General features: G+C 39.5%; 1 protein-coding gene across 1 annotated transcript in view; it reads right to left on the reverse strand.

Annotated features, from left to right (window-relative positions):
• RP1 (RP1 axonemal microtubule associated) overlaps window positions 1-18,171 on the reverse strand; it is a 222,929-nt gene that overhangs the window by 54,529 nt on the left and 150,229 nt on the right. Inside the window, exons 37-41 of the mRNA XM_060775314.2 lie at window positions 6,399-6,553; window positions 5,085-5,163; window positions 3,363-3,494; window positions 2,706-2,887; window positions 1,265-1,351 (exon numbers count right to left, since the gene is read on the reverse strand). Of these exons, the coding sequence (XP_060631297.2) occupies window positions 1,265-1,351; window positions 2,706-2,887; window positions 3,363-3,494; window positions 5,085-5,163; window positions 6,399-6,553 (635 nt within the window). The remainder of the gene's footprint in view (window positions 1-1,264; window positions 1,352-2,705; window positions 2,888-3,362; window positions 3,495-5,084; window positions 5,164-6,398; window positions 6,554-18,171) is intronic.

Below are 18,171 nucleotides of genomic sequence, written 5' to 3' on the forward strand. Positions count from 1 at the left end.
TATAGAACAGTCTCTCAAGATCTGTTTTTGTCTGATGTCATAAAACAAAAGGGCACATTATCATTTTCTGAATGAATCTCAAGTTTGGGGAAAGAAGTATTTCTGTGCCAAGTTTGTAAACTTGGCACAGAAAAACTACTCAAAACTACTTTTAAAGACTGAAAATGTATTTTTTTTTTTAGTGTGAACAATCTCTGATGTGAATATTTATGTACAGATGACAATCTTTGCAGTTCAGGACTTATGCACAAACTTTGCATGTGGTTGCTTTTGAAAGGAAACAACATTTTCTATGTAGAAAATATTTCTAAACAACAATATATTTTCTGTGCAGAAAATGTTTTCTACACAGAAAATGCTATAACTGGGGTCTTATTCTGTGCAAAATTTGCATGTCATTGATTTGCACAGAAAATGCTTGGGACTTTTTTGTAGTGAAATGTTTGCACATGTAGTGAAAAGTTTGCACCTCACAGCCTCTGAGGATGCTTGCCACAGATGCAGGTGAAACGTCAGGAGGTAATGCTTCTAGAACATGGCCATACAACCCGAAAAACCTACAACAATCCATTTTGCACATGGTTGAATAATTTTTCTGTGCAGGAAAGAGCTTTTTCTGGGGCGTAAATGTCATTTTTCTGTGTAGAAAATGCTGTTTCTTGCAAAAGAAAACCCCCAGTAATATTCAAATTTTGTTCAGAAAATGTTCCATATTGTGAATGCACTTTGTTTCATAGCTGTGGAGATTTTCTTGCAGCAGGAAAAATATGGTGAAAATTACACATTGCTTCCTTTGAGAAGAAGCTTAATGGAGAATTATATCTCTACTATAAATATAATAGTTGTAAAAAATTGAAAATCCTTTCATTTAAATTGGTTTGGTCAGTATCCAGTGCTGTCAAATAGAATGAGTATAATCTCTTCTCCTTCTTGAAGCTCTCCCATGTGACCCAAAACACCATTAAAACAGTTCAAGAGACCAGCTTTATTCTGTGGAACAGATTTTGAAACACGAGAGAAGACCAAGGGGACAGCATAAACCAATGGTGTCATGAGTGGACTGTGACTTTTGATACCTTAACGTTTATGGATAGGCAACTTATAAAGTCAAAAATATAATAACATAATAACACGGAAATTAGTTTTCAAATTATTATGTAAATAGAAAGCTTTCTTTTTAGATGTTATTTTATTGAAATACCAAATATTGCACATTATAGTACAGAGGGTAATATAAGTTCATGTGAGACAATGCATGAAGTACCTTGGAAAGTTTGATTCCTTTAGTCAAATATGGGCTGGATAACATTAATGAAATCTTTGTTATGCTGCCAATATCACCAACACTCAACTGGTCAAGAAAAGAAAATATTGTTAGCTGAAGTGTATTTATGCCACACTCTTATTTTGATTGCAGAAATCCTTTAAAAAAAAACAAAATCTTAGCTTAGATTTGTCGGAATTGTAAAAGGGCCTACACGAATAGGCCAAGATGAGAATTTAGAATGATGAGATCCTTGACATGCATTTGACACAAAAACTGTGGACTATTAGTTCAAGGTCAATAAAACAGTGAAATCCAAATAACATTAGTGGTTAAAAAAAACCATTGGATAAACTACTTTGGTTTATTCAACATCAGCAAAACTCCCATTTGTCAGTTCCCCTTTTCAAACTTAGTTGTCACACCCAACACTTATATTTTACTACTCTCAGATGCAATGGTCATGACTGTTCACAAAATAACCATTATCATTTCCAGAAACTTGCCAAGGAGATACCAATTTCTAAAATAATTTAGGTATCAATGCTGAAAACTCAGATTTCAAATGGTGGCCAATATATGTATCCTTGTATGAAATATTCCTAAATGTTTGGGAATGGTCTGTGCTGTAATTTGTTTCATGATTTTGCTGATTTCTGAAAATCTGCTTATGTATGGACAGAAGCCTACTTAAATGTAATAATATAGAATACATTTAATAAGGGACATTTAATAAGAGTTGCCATTATTTTATGTGTGGTGTTTTACCATTCAAAGTACTGAAGTTATTTTTGTAGGCATGTCTCATTTCTAACAGTTGTTCATAAGGATCATGGAATTTGGTGCCAGTTGGCAGCTTTCAATAAATCTACTCCAGCTTTATTTCAGAGGAGAAACTATACTGCATCATTAATACAACTTGATACTGCTTGTAACAGCCATGGTTCAATACTATGAAATCATGGGAGTTATAGTTTTACAAGGTCTTTGGTGTGCTCTGCCAAAGAGTGCTTTGAGTTGCCTGAGGGCTGAGAAAAGCGGTATATAAATAAAGTAAGTAAGTAAATAAATAAATAAATAAATAAGTGCTGGTACCTCACCAAACTAAAGCTCCCATTATGCCACAGCATTGAGCCATTAAGTAGCATCTATTAATTCTGTAGTGTACACTCCAGGCTTTAAAGGAGTTTCCTAAGATGCTGAACCCAATTCCAAGAACAGGTTCAGGATCTTGGATAGCTCCTTAATATCTACAATAACACCCTGATTTATCAACCTTGTATATGAACTTTCCTTGTTTCATATCCTTTGGGAATTGAAAAAGTTTTATATGCTGGATAGCACTCTGGTATCATTCTGACAATTTCATCAATGTAGCAGAATGAAACAAAGCATGAGAATGCAAAATAAAAAGGGTACCAAATGTAAATTAGAAACTCACAAGAAATGGTTCATTTTCAAAACTGTTAGCTCTCTTTGGAAGAGACTTCCCCTTGGTTCCAAATACAAGCACTTCTACATCAGGCATTTTTTCTGGAACATGGGCACAATCCATCCACACTCTCCACTGTCCTTGGCTTCTAGCACCAAAATCTTTAACTGAGCCAGGTATTGCAATGGCTTCTTAATGAAAAATAAATATAAATCCACAATGATATACATTTCAGTTTAAAGGATAATGGAAATCCCCAAATTACTTCTCAACGTGCCCCTTTTTTTCAGTTTCCATTATCCACTTTTATATCAAACTTTAGTTCTACCATAACATGTGTCATGTAGAATAACACTCAGGATCACATGGCTTATATCCTGAGTTTTTGAGAAGAGTACAAGAAGTTGCCCTCAGAGTACTATTTCAGTTGCCCTGAAATAGTACTTTGAACAGTGAAAATGACAATGCTCAAATTCCACTATCCATAATTTTTGATCTTTGGGGTACTTCTTGAATGGCTTAATATATACAAGTGATTTTTGAACTTTAATTTTCCCCACACCTGATTGGCAATGTCTTGGGGAATTTATTTATGGATAAACATGTTTAAAAGTGTGTGTATCCTCCAGAATGGACTTTCATAAATCAATAAATCAAAAATGTTACCTTGCAGTGGAATTGCAGTTTCTGTAAAACCTTTCTTTGAATGCTTACTGATCCAGTTATTGTGAACAAAGGTGTATGAGATGAAAGGGTAACATTCTTCTTTTATTACAATCTTTTCTAGGAACCAATCATCTAGAAGAAAAGCAAATGTCATAATTGGAGCATGTCTTGAAGTGTGTGATGTCCTCCCAACTCCAGGGATTTCTGGATGATACGAATTATCTATTGGGTGAGGAAGGTATCCCTGTTGGTTCTCCTGGATCTCTCAGTAGCTTTTCATACCATTGGCCATGGTATCTTCTGGGTTGTCTCACTGGGATGAGACTGGGAGACACTGTTTTATAGTGGCTCCAGTCCTACCTGGAGGGCCATACCCTGAAGGTGGTGCTGGAGGACTCCTGTTGGAACACCTGGCCATTGTCCTATGGGGTTCCTCAGCATTCTCTTTTGTCCTCCATGCTGTTTAACATATACATGAAACTACTGAGAGAGTCATCTGGAGTTTTGGAGTTCGGTGCCACCTATCTGCAGATGACACCCAAGTCTACTATTCCTTTCCACATAACGCAAAGGAAGCTGCCCTGATCCTAAACAAGTGTCTGTAATCAGTAATAGACTGGATGAGGGCAAACAAATTGAAACTTAATCCAGACAAGACAGAGGTACGCTTGGTCAGCCTGTGCTGGATCGGGGTCATACTCCCCCTGAAGACACATGTTCACCATTTGGGGGTCTTCCTGGACTCAGCATTGAACTTGGAGGTCTAGGTGTCAGAGATAGCCAGGAGGGCCTTTGAACAATTAAAACTTGTGTGTCAACTGTACCCGTTCCTTTGGAAGCCAGATCTAGCCATGGTGGTACATGCCTCATTATTTATTTATTTATTTAAAACTTTTATATCCCGATCTTCTCACCTCCATAGAGGGACTCAGACTGGCTCACAGCAAGGATTCAATGCTACTAATACAAGTTAAAACATCATACAACAATACAAGATTAAAATACATTTGTATCTGATTGAGCACATTTCTACCTCCAAAAGCACATATTATAATGCAGCAGTTTCTGGTTAGAATCCAGAGGAGCTATTTAGGTTTTATAGAAACAAGCCTTTATAATATATTTGCTTCAGCACACCCAACTGCTGAGAATGTAAGTCAGTGTCAGGATGTGTCTGTACCAGCTAAACCGACAAGCTGCTTCGTCCACTCCATGCCAGTTTGGTTGGGATGGGAGTAGAGCACTGACTTCTGATAAGAGCCATCTGGACTGGGGAGGGGGGGGGGGAGACCTGGGAATTATAGCATGTTCTGTGGGAATGGAATGTAGCAGTTAGAAATAGATAGTAGGAGGGATCATGGGCCAACTAAATGATATACTACCAGTTTGGCAGGAAATAGTCAGAACTAGGTTTCCCTTCTCGATGGTAAGAAGGAAAAATAAAGCTATTTCCAAGGATCTGCCTTTGTGAGCGTGCTTTTGTTTCTGAGATCTTCCAGCGTCTGACAGTCAGTTCTAGATGGTGTACTTCTTAGTTATCAAAATGCTGCTGAGAAAACTTCAAAGTGTGTGGTGTGATCGTATGTTCTCACTTCAAAATCACAATTTTTCTACTTTGAACAGTGGCCTTTTTTCTTTTTACCATGACAAACTAATATTAACCATTCTGGTATTTGCTGCAAAAAGCTCAGTATTTGTAGATCTTAACTTTACAAACCATACCTTTGTTCAAGCTTCTAAATCCCACAAGGACTTGGTTCAGCTTCGCAAGGTATACTGCTTTGATTCTGAAAACATCCACCTGTGGTTTGGGAAGAGATACTATTGCTGGTTTGTAAGAAGCATGAACCATCTGTAACTAACATCCAGGAGGAACAGTAAAATATAAACACTGCCAAAATCTTACTTGGAAATTTTTGTGTTTGTGCAGTATATGAATATATAATTTCCTGTAGGATTTTATTTTAGAAAGCTTTAACATATTTAAAATGCTGGTTTAAATCCCAGAATGAAATCCAAATCTGACATATAGCTTTTTCTGCCCCTTTCTCCCAAAAGATTTTACGATAAAATAAGAATTGGTTCTCCAGCACTGGAAAATTCTGTGAGGAATAATTTCTTTTTGGCCTGCCATGTAGAAAGCCCTAAATTGTATACTGCAAAGGGCTATGTATGGAAACTGAACTTTGGTCTGCAGATTGGGAAGATTTTAGAAGCCTGAAAATTATTGCAGTGAGGAAAATGTATATGATTTTCATTGAATTGCATCCTATCCAATTGGCTTTGGCCCTATATCCTCAATCAATATTGAAATGGAGCCACAAGATGCCCCCAAATTAGCATTTCCATTTTTTGTTTTAAATATCAGTGGTTTGTATGACTTTGCAAATATTAGGGTAGTGCTTCTCAACCTTCCAAATGCCCCTTAATACAGTTCCTCACGTTGTGGTGATCCCCAACCATAAAATTAATCTATAGTTATCATTTACTATCGCCTTGTGTTTGCTCTGAAACATTTTCTATTGTTTTTAGCAAGATTTGAGGTGTAAACCCAGGGTATCCTTATCCAGTATAGAAAATGCTGCAGTCCTTTACATATTTGTCTCTTTTCTCCATATCTTTAATGAAAACAACATTTGTTATCGAATTGGATTTTCCTTTCTAATAATTGAATCTTCTGTGTGGCACCTTTCTCTTTTGTGAGATCCTTTCTTTATTATTAAGTCTCAATCATGACAAAAAGCTGTAGTTTGGTGAGGCATTATAACTAATTCAGCTGAGCAGGCTGAAGGCCTTGTGAAAACACAATTCCCATGATTCCAGAGCATTGAGCAGTTAAAGTAGTAACAAACTGTGTTAATTCTACAGTGTAGATGCATCTTAAGTGAAATCAGAGTGGCTTGCAATGACTGAAGCTTGGATTCTATAATAAGAAATTATGATATGAATATTCAGACTATAATTTTTTGGAAGTAAAATGTTCTATAGGCGACATAGGTGTTGTTACAAATATGAGTATAAGAAATGCATTTTTACCTCTCCTCTGCAAAAAGTGATTGGGCCATTTTCAGAATTATTAAGCTGTTGTTTCCCAGAGTCACCTCTCTCCCCTTGAAGGCAAAGATAGACATCACCACTGGAATCAGCTTTCTTTTTGTCTCCGGTATATATGTGGATTGAATATTCCACTACTGGAGTAAAATATATATATATATTATAATAATGATTAAACTCTATTTATCACTTCTTAAAAATAGGCTCCCTTACCAGGCTGTTACTGTATTTTTATAGATGCATATAATTAAGGAACAAAGGGATATATCACCCTTAAGGATCAACCACCATAAATATGTCATTACTTCACTATTTTTCCACATTTATTGCACTGAACATATCTGATTATTTCTAATCAAGTGTTTCAACTATGCAAATCCTTTACCATTCTTCCTCACATGATAGTATGGATAATTGCAGTAGGTTTTCTACTAGCAATGGGAGAAAACAAATATCCCATTTTAGTATTTTCTCAATATTTGAACAACCTGAAGTGTTGTGGGGTAATTATTCCGTGGAGAAAACCATTTTGCACAAAAAACTACAGCAGGCATTCTGCTCAGTATGTATTATGTTGCAAGCCAGATGTACAAAATAGTAAACATTGCAATTTATATTGATGGTCATAGCACCATTGTGATGATGGGAAATGGCCATCTATTATACTTGCTGATGGGGTTTCCTGACTATCCGTAACCTGTTTTACAAGCCGAGAATTAATAATAATGAATATTCTTTCCACCTGTACATTAGACCTTCTAACTGCTGTTGTGACAAAATCAAATTCTATAGTAAAACACAATCAGTTCATAGGCCCCTCAACATGAAACAGACCAGAAAGCGACAGTAACAGCTAAGACATTTTATTAATTATATATAGAACCCCAGTCAAATACATTTTACAAGTTCAGAAATGCAAATGAAAATTCATAGCATATGCTATGTGAAAGTCCTAGGTGTCTATTAATGAGTCACAGCTATTTACTACCATTACATAGCAGCTTTCTTCCATTTTATTTCATCCACGGAACTGTAAACAGTATATATGAGTTAGCTCAGATGGTTTCCTCATATAGACATTTTTCAAACTTATTTAGCTTCACCAAATTGGCTATATCATGATCGATCCCTGAATCCAAACTCCCCACCTACTACCCTCAAAAGCAAGTAATTAAATAAGAAAGTGTGCAGCTTGAGATGCACAGGAATTTCTCTCTGCAAAGACCGTTCTCTCATCTCTATGTTACTAAGTACTACTTAAGCAATACTGAAGAAAAGCAATGTGATATAATGGTTAGAGGGTTAGACCATGATTTAGGAAAGCCATGTCCAGGCTCCTGTTGAGCTCATTCTGTGACCTTGGACTAGTTATTCTCTTCCAGCCTAACCTTTCTCACAGGGTAAGGAGATGGTGGAAGACACCTAGATTCTAGGCCTGTGTGATCAATGTAAAAAAAATCTTTCAGTACTCATTACTAAATTAGGCTGTGGTGGCGAATTATTTCTAACGTGTTTCAAAAATATCCGTATCATAACTATAACAATAAATGAAAATTTTATTACTTTTTCATTATGCAATTGCGCTAATTTCTCCCAACATTTTTAGAGCTATTGGGATGAAGCTTGTTACAATGGTAGAACAGATTTACCACTGTTACCCCCACCCCAAGTTTCAGAATGTTTCATACATCCATTAATTTGGGGGGATTTTAAAAAGTTTTATGAATAACATTTTTTTTTAAAAAAAAAACTACAAGAGCTATCTCCTTGAATTTCTATATTCAGTGGTACAACATAACCAGGGCATCACACCCCCCTCCCAAGTTTCAGAAAGATTTGGACATCCACTGATTTTTAGGGATTTTGATCAGCATAAACTTAACAATACTATTTCACTGATATTACCCCAAGCACTATCCAGTCTCACTCCCTTCTGTCAGGCAGTCAAAGCACCCTCAACAGATGCCCAGATAGGAAATTTTGGAGTTATTGCCTCTCAATTTTGCCTACCTCACAAGATTGATTCAACTCCCTTTCATCTCAAAATCCTTTTAGAGAAAGAACACAGGTTTTCCCCACCAAAACTTCCAGGGAGGAGGAGAAGAGACAAGGTGGAAAGCAGAATTCTGGGAAATGTAGCTTGGAAAGGTGAGGACCCCAAATGGCATAGAATTTGAAAGGTCCTACCCTAAACTGCATTTCCTAGAATTCAGCTCACTTCACATGTTAAAGCCTCAGTGTTAGTGTGGTCTCTGCCTATTTCTCTCTGGGCCAGCCATGTGCTAGAGGGGCTTCTTCCTTGTCTTGCCATCCAGCCAGATATCCTGGCCACCCACCCCAGGCTCCCCTTGCTGCCCCCTTTGGGGACAGTGGGGCTTCTCCCTTCACTGTGGCATCTCATCCTCCTCAGGACCCTTTGGGGGAACCAAACTCAGCCCTTTTGAGGGAGAAGTGGTGCCAGTGATGGACACCTGGAGCCATTTACAAGGCTTACATGACTCTTCTGAAAGTCATAGGTCAGCATTTTGAATCTTAAGTTTTTTACATGGGCGCCTCTTGCGTTACTTAATATCCCATCGCACATATGAATCTTACAAAATAGATATGACAAACAAAGCACAAACAAAATTTTGCACAGTCGTACTCTATACCAGAACTCATTGGGTATGGCTATGTGACTAATGTTTATTTAGCTAAAAAACAAAGAAGTTCATATTTATCTACACAAAACATATATTTCTAATCATTACGGAAAGCCTTGCTGTTTTCCAGTACAGTTTCTTTTTATCAGTCAATATCTTGGTGTATATTTATGTAACCTGTGTTTATCTCAGTTGAAGAGTTCTCATATTTTACATCACACTCTCAATTCATTTGTTCTCTCTACATAAACGTTCACTGATGTATTTACAGACTGATGCCCTGAAGCAATTTTGCTAATTAGCTTCTCTAGGAAAAAAATGACCTAATTACATTTGCATAAAACTCAGGATTAATTTACTCACATATATAGTTTCCTTACATGCAAGAATTACATGTTCAAGCAAAGGAAAAGAGTTGTTGGGGAATAAATATCTTTCTTCCTTTCTTGCTTTCTTGTGACATGTATAGGTGAGTCCAGCCTATTCAGCTTCTGATTGGTTTCTGCAAGTTTACCCACAAAATCTCCACAAATCATATCAAGCTCATATGAACAGTAAACTCAACTGGATCCAGCAATCACTTGGGCAGAGAGCATCCTGGCTTCTCAATACCTATATTTACTTGAGTCTAATACACACTTGAGTCTAATACACATAATATATGGACCTCACCAGATGGTCAACACCGAAATCAGATTGACTACATCCTTTGTAGCCAAAGGTGGCAGATATCCATTCAGTCGGTGAAAACAAGACCTGGGGCTGACTGTAGCTCAGATCACAAACTTCTTATTGCTCAATTTAGAATAAAACTAAAGAGACCAGGAAAAACACATAGACCAGTTAGATATGATCTCACTAACATTCCTAACGAATATACAGTGGAAGTGAAGAACAAATTTGAAGGACTAGATTTAGTAAACAGAGTCCCAGAAGAACTATGGACAGAAGTCCACGACATTGTTCAGGAGGCGGCAACAAAGTACGTCCCAAAGAAAAAGAAAATCAAGAAGGCAAAATGGTTGTCTGCTGAGACACTGGAAGTAGCCCAAGAAAGGAGGAAAGCAAAAGGAAACAGTGATAAGGGGAGATATGCCCAGTTAAATGCGCAATTCTAGAGGTTAGCCAGAAGAGATAAGGAACTATTTTTAAATAAGCAATGCATGGAAGTGGAAGAAGACAACAGAATAGGAAGGACAAGAGACCTCTTCCAGAAAATTAGAAACATTGGAGGTAAATTTCAGGCGAAAATTGGTATGATAAGAAACAAAGATGGCAGGGACCTAACAGAAGCTGAAGAGATCAAGAGAAGGTGGCAAGACTATACAGAAGATCTGTATAGGAAGGATAATAATATCGAGGATAGTTTTGATGGTGTGGTGAATGAATTAGAACCAGACATCCTGTGGAGTGAGGTTGAATGGGCCTTAAGAAGCATTGCTAACAACAAGGCAGCAGGAGACAACGGGATCCCAGCTGAACTGTTTAAAATCTTAAAAGATGATGCTGTCAAGGTGATGCACGCCATATGCCAGCAAATATGGAAAACACAAGAATGGCCATCAGACTGGAAAAAATCAACTTATATCCCCATACCAAAAAAGGGAAATGCAAAAGACTGCTCAAACTCCCTTATTTCTCATGCCAGTAAGGTAATGCTCAAGATCCTGCAAGGAAGACTCCAGCAATACATGGAGCGAGAGTTGCCAGATGTTCAAGCTGGGTTTAGAAAAGGCAGAGGAACGAGAGACCAGATTGCCAATATCCGCTGGATAATGGAGAAAGGCAGGGAGTTTCAGAAAAACATCTATTTCTGCTTCATTGACTACTCTAAAGCCTTTGACTGTGTGGATCATAATAAATTGTGGCAAGTTCTTGGTGGGATGGGCATACCAAGCCACCTTGTCTCTCTCCTGAGACAAGGACCAAGTCGCAACAGTCAGAACTGACCATGGAACAACAGACTGGTTCAAGATTGGGAAAGGCGTACGGCAAGGCTGCATACTCTCACCCAACCTTTTTAACTTGTATGCAGAACACATCATGCGATGTGCGAGGCTTGATGAATGCAAAGCTGGGGTGAAAATTGCTGGAAGAAACATTAACAACCTCAGATATGCAGATGACACCACTCTGATGGCCGAAAGCGAGAAGGAGCTGAGGAGCCTTCTAATCAAGGTGAAAGAAGAAAGCGCAAAAGTTGGGTTGCAGCTAAACATTAAAAAAACCCAAGATTATGGCAACAAGAATGATTGACAACTGGAAAATAGAGGGAGAAAATGTGGAGGCCGTGACAGACTTTGTATTTCTAGGTGCAAAGATTACTGCAGATGCAGACTGTAGCCAGGAAATCAGAAGACGCTTAGTTCTTGGGAGGAGAGCAATGTCCAGTCTCGATAAAATAGTAAAGAATAGAGACATCAGACTGGCAACAAAGGTCTGCCTAGTCAAAGCCATGGTATTCCCTGTAGTAACCTACGGATGTGAGAGCTGGACCTTAGGGAAGGCTGAGCGAAGGAAGATAGATGCTTTTGAACTGTGGTGTTGGAGGAAAGTTCTGAGAGTGCCTTGGACTGTGAGAAGATCCAACCAGTCCATCCTCCAGGAAATAAAGCCTGACTGCTCATTGGAGGGAAGGATACTAGGGACAAAGTGGAAGTACTTTGGCCACATCATGAGGAGACATCAAGGCCTAGAGAAGACAATTATGCTGGGGAAAGTGGAAGGCAAAAGGAAGAGGGGCTGACCAAGGGCAAGATGGATGGATGGCATCCTTGAAGTGACTGGACTGACCTTGAAGGAGCTGGGGGTGGTGACGGCCGACAGGGAGCTCTGGCGTGGGCTGGTCCATGAGGTCACGAAGAGTCGGAGACGACTGAACGAATGAACAGCAACAATACACACTTAAGTTTTCAAAACCCCAAAACAAAAAACAAAAAAATTGCTGGCAAATGTAAGGCAAAAAGGGCACTTTCTGTAATTTGGCCAAAAAAGGTTTGCATCATAGTTGCTGTATACTTAAAATTCCTTCTTTAAAAATTGTTAGAGCACTAAGCTTCCAGCGATGGAAAGAAAAACCTTGAGGTGCATCTCTGCTGTAAAATGATTCCACTCTAATAGCACTGACTTAATGAAATCATTTAATTTTACAAGGCCTTGAACTTTCTCTGCCAAAGAATGCTTAGTGGCTCACCAAACTACAAAGCCCAGGATTGCATTGAGCTGTGGCAATAAATTTAAGGTGATATCCCTCAAATAGGAGCTCCAGGTGCCTCTGAAGCAGCTTCCCTTTTTGCTTTGCCTCACCACTAGGATTATTGTATTAAGCAAATCTAATGTGCACCCTAACTTTGGCAAAGTAATTTAGTCAAAAAAGGTGAGCATTAGATTCAAGTAAATAAGATAGTTCTTTTTTAATTATCAGGAGAAGAAAATATGGATGGAAGTCCTCATTCTGTTTACCGGGAAGTTACTCGAATTGGGAGGAGTATTGCTGTTTTCATTCAGCTAAGATTCAGCCCATTGACTACAATGGGAAAATTTAGAGGCTCAATCCTTACTCATTTTAAAGGCACATCTGCATGAAACCTACCTAAGTTTTAGACTCCATTTACAACTGCAGGCCTGCCAAGTTTCAGAACAATTCACCAATCTACTGATTTTTTAAGAATTATTTTAAGTTTTTACTATAACATTTTTCAAAATAAAACAAACTGCAAGAGAGGGTTCTGGGAATTGTAGCTGCTGGTTGTGTCCATTCTCAGCCAATCAGAAAATGGACACAACCAGGTATTTTATTGGCTGAGAGCCAACTTCAACTCTTATCATGCTCTGCGAGGAACTCAAGTGACTTTTCAATGCCTGCCCTAAGCAAGTGCTGCTGGGAAATCGGGTTCCCAGCAGGGCCCTCTCAGTAGGAGGAGCCTGGGGAACTTTTTCACTGCTTGGGAGGGAGAAAAGACACTTTGAGCCCACCAAAAAGCTACATCTCCTCCCAAGAGCAGCAGTGTTTTACTCACATTTTATCAACCTGTCAACAAGAATATTGTGGAGGTATTTGCTGAGAGTCGTGATGAAATCAAGATACTGATTTATGTGGGATGTAAAAGCACCTGATCCATTGACTCTCTCTTCTGTTATGTGTGCTATTAATATGTGTGTGGTGGTGGTTTAAGGCTATGAAAGAAAAATGAAATGCAGTTTCCTCTCAACTACACTTCTGACTTGGCCATGGTGGTTCATACCTTAGTTACATCCAGAATGGACTACTGTAATGCATGGTATGTGGGCTGCCTTTGAAGGCAGTTCAGAAACTGCAGTTAGTGCAAAGGTTGGCTGCCAAATTGCTAACTGGGGTTAGCTATAGGGAACATACTATGCCCCTACTGAAACAGCTCCACTGGCTTCTGACAAGTTTCCGGGCTCAATTCAAGGTGCAGGTTATTACCTACAAAGCCCTATACACACCAGGTTCAACCTATCTTTGATACCGCATGTCTTTCTATGAACTGGCCCGGGCTTTGAGATTGGCAAGGGAGGCCCTTCTCTCAGTCCCACCAACATGGCAAGAGTGGTTGGTGGGGACAAGAGAGAGGGCCTTCTCTATGGTGGCTCCCATGCTCTGGAATACTCTCCCAAAAGAGATTGGATTAGCCCCTACCCTTGAATCCTTCCAATCCAGTCTAAAAACATGGATTTTAAAGCAGGCTTTTGGCCTCGAGTAGGCTGAAATGGGCCCGTATGAGGTTGACACTCTGGGACTTTAGTTGTGAATTGATGGCAGCTAGTTTAACTACAGATGGACTGAGTTTTTAAAATTGTGTTATTTTATTATAAGTGTTGATTGTGGTTGTTTTTATAATATTTATGTGACATTGTTTTATACTCATGTTATGTAATATGCTGCACTTTGGAATGTCTTGTAAGCCACCCTGAGTTCCTTTGGGGAGATGGTGGTGTGATATAAATAAAGATTATTATTATTATTATTATTATTATTATTATTATTATTATGTGTTTAACTGTGCATAATATTAATCCGTTTTTGTGTTTAACTGTGCATAATATTAATCCGTTTTTGTGTGGTGGAAGAGACTGCAGCATAATGCCCCGAGTCAGGCATGTAGCCCAAAATTCTCATGGTGGTCCATGAGAAGGCCTTACTGGTATATTATTTAAACTGTTTTGTTATTTCACTTAGACTTAGCACCCCCCCCCCCCCCGAATCAAACTCAGCTCCCCGCAAAACAAAATCCTGGCTACGGGCCTGCCCTGAGTCATATGCTGATAGTTACATCTTTGATAAAATCAGTATGTCTATTGCTGCTTTGGGCAAAACCACCTTTTAAGTCAGATGAACATTACAATAATTTGTATATAACTGTGCTGTGCTGCAGTTCCTTCTCTTTTCAAGAGCTACTACATACCTAGATGTTCCTTTTGGTGCCCTTGGCAACTACAAATAGGTAGGAGTCCTAGTACCTGAGCAAAGGAAGCATTTCCATTTGATTTACCAGGAAAAAAGCAGATGGCTGCAAGCTCCACAGTTCTGATTCTGCACAAGCATGCTAGAGAACACATTTTATGAAGACTGTCAGAAACAGAATAATAAAATCCATTCTATAAATCCAGTGCCAATTTTCCATGTGTGCCTTCATCAGATTATTTACTTGCAGTTGGGTGTGGGGAAATGTGGCTGCATTGGCAGAGGGCCTTAGGTTTCTCACAGCATTTGCTTTGCTTTAATTGATTTATGTTAAAATTCCATCCCCCTCTTCTCCTGTTGTATTCATTTGTGGCAGACTGCAGGGAACCAGGAGGCTTAGTTTGTGTGTCCCAGCACAGTACAGAATGAACAGAAATCTACGCTTCAAATTATATAACCGACTGGCTTCTTTCATCACAGAAATAAAGCTCAAAATAAATGGTATAATTTTAAGTTATAGTCCTATACTTGTTTATCCATAATTCCCATTGAACTGTATACAGGTTGAGTATTTTTATGTGAAATATTTTGGACCTTATATACATAGTCTTAAGGTAATTTTATGTGCAATATCTATATATATAATAAAGAAGAGTGTTTGTATGCGAAGGGCGGAAGTGCGGAGGGCGGAAGTGTGGAGGGCGGACGTGTTTGTGGCAGCTTTCCGATTGGCTAGCCTGAAAGTTCCAAGATTCTGATTGGCTGCCACTGTGGAGCTATTTGCATATGGTCTCTGATTGGCCAGCTTCAATAGGCGCCCCTGGTGGAGAAGAGGGCTCATGGCAGAAATGGGGCATGACAGAAGGAAATTTGCATATGGTCTCTGATTGGCCAGCCTCAAATCCAAGATTCTGAGATGAGAAAGAGAGGAAAGGAAAGGCCGGGGGCTGGGTCAGAACACTCCCAATACAGACCGAAATAGGCACACAGAGCCCCCATCACCCACTCTACATCCTACTGCAGTTTGGAGGACTATGAACCATGGATGATGGGACTTGCAGTACCATCACTCACATTCTGAGACCGCTGCTAACCTCATCCAATGACTGATCAGGACCAAACTTGGCACATAGACCTCTCATGACCCACTTTACGTCCTGGTGTGGTTTGGTCGCGGATGGACCATGGATTATGGGACTTGCAGTACCATTGCTCAATTCTTGAGACCACTGCAACCCTCATCCAATTACCGATAAAGACCAAACTTGGCACACTGAGTCTCCATGACCCACTCTACATCCTGGTGCGGCTTGGAGGAGGATGCACCATGGACGATGGGACTTGCAATACCTGCACTCCCTTCCTAAAACCATTATAACTACCAACAATGATGGATCAGGACCACAATTTACACAGAGAGCCCGCATAATTCACTCTACATCCTGGTGCGGTTTGGAAGAATTTGAAAATGGATGATGGGACTTGCAGTCACTTCACTCACTTCCTGAGACCACTGAGATCCTTGCCAATGACTGATCAAGACCAAACTTGGCACACAGAGTCCCCATGACCCACTCTACATCCTGGTGCACTTTTGAGGAGGACAGACCATGGATGATGGGACTTGAAGTACCACCACTCCCTTCCCAAGACAGCTGCAACCCTCATCTAATGTCTGATCAAGATCAAACTTGGCACACAGAGCCCCCATGACCCACTCTGCATCCTGCTGCAGTTTGAAGGAGGATCGACTTTGGATGATGGGACTTACAGTACCATCACTCACATTCTGAGACCGCTGTTAACCTCATCCAATGTCTGATCAGGACCAAACTTGCCACATAGACCTCTCATTACCCACTTTACCTCCTGGTGTGTGTTTGGCTGGGGATAGACCATGGATTATGGGACTTGCAGTACTTTTGCGCAGTTCCTGAGACCACTGCAACGCTCATCCAATTACCGATAAAGACCAAACTTGGCACACTGAGTCTCCATGACGCACTCTACATCCAGGTGCAGTTTGAAGGAGGGTGCACCATGGACGATGGGACTTGCAATACCTGCACTCCCTTCCTAAGACCATTACAACTGCCAAAAATGATGGACCAGGACCACAATTTACACAGAGACCCAGCATGACCCACTCTACATCCTGGTGCGGTTTGGAAGAATTTGACAATGGATGATGGGACTTGCAGTACCTTCACTCACTTACTGACACCACTGCCACCCTCATCTAATGACTGATAAAGACCAAACTTGGCACACAGAGCCCCCATGACCCACTCTATATCCTGCTGCTGTTTGGAGGAGGATGGGCCATGGATGATGGGACTTCAAGTACCTTCACTCACTTCCTGAAAATAATGCAGCCGTTATCCAAAGACCAATAAAGACCAAACTTGGCATACAGAACCGCCATTACCCACTTTCTCCAATAACCCGGGCAACGCCGGGTCCCCAAGCTAGTTAATAATAATTATGAAACATAGTGTGTGTACAATGATCCATCAGAAAGCAAATGTTACTATAGTATATGGGTGTGTGAAATGGCACAGAACCAATTCGGTTTTCATTCGCTTCCCCCACCCCCAGTTCTGTTTTTGGGAAGATTCTTCCCGAAATAAAACTCAGGGTTCCGAATTACGAATCTGAACATTCCCCACTCCTCATCTCCTGAAATCTTCCCAAAAACACAATTGGGGGGGGGGGGCACCTGAAATTCCAAGCAAAAACATAACAGATTTGCACATCCTTACTTCAGTATATCCAGCCACTTATTGATCAGCTTTGGAGTCTGGAGTATTTCAGATTTGACAATTCTGGAAACACTCCAAAGGGTGCTCAAAGAAATACTAATAAATTTTAAACAAACAGATATTTGATAGAGCCATAAATATCTGGGACCTATAACTTTCCAGACATCAGTGAAGTACTTCTCACATGATGCCTCATCATTGGCCAGCCTGATGGGGGCTAATGGGGATTGAAGTCCAGCATTATGGAGAAGAATTTACTGTAATTCCCATCCCATCAAATCTAAGCACATTGAAAATGTAGCATCTGCCCAGAAGTAAATTCCCAGATAAGTATACATACAATTGCAGCTTTAGTAGAAATGATCTCATAAATGTACATTTTTAAGTTTGCATTATGTAAATTAAAGGCCAATTTTGCATTGAGATAGCAAAATTAGAATATGAAATAATCTGAGAAATGAGTAAAGTTAATGTTTTGCTAATAACCATGATGTCTGTCTACCATGATCAGCTCCAGCTTTCCTATGTTCAGTGCCACTTCTTTGAGAGAGAATATTGATGGAGTTACCAGAGTTGCTGTGTAATGAGAGATGTTTCATTGAAATTATATTTCCTTTGCACCAAGGCATTAAGTTTCCAAATTCAAGGGTTTCTTTGTCTGATTTGCTGCAGCTGTGTCCAATAGATTATGTGACCTTTCCATTATAGTAGACTTGCATGCAAGGCAATCTGGCCATTATTTACAATTTCACTATCTCTGTTCCACCTCCCACTGTTTGTGCTACAGCTCTTTACTGTAATACAAGGAAAATAAAAGAAATAGGAAGCGACAGGCCTAGCAGAAAGTTTTTTACTAGAGGGCAGGACTGAGTCTAATGAGCTTATATTACAGGAGAGTATACTTTGAATGAGTATCAGGATAAATT

This window comes from Anolis sagrei, chromosome 4 (assembly GCF_037176765.1).
Source record: "Anolis sagrei isolate rAnoSag1 chromosome 4, rAnoSag1.mat, whole genome shotgun sequence".
NCBI classification, from domain to species: domain Eukaryota; kingdom Metazoa; phylum Chordata; class Lepidosauria; order Squamata; family Dactyloidae; genus Anolis; species Anolis sagrei.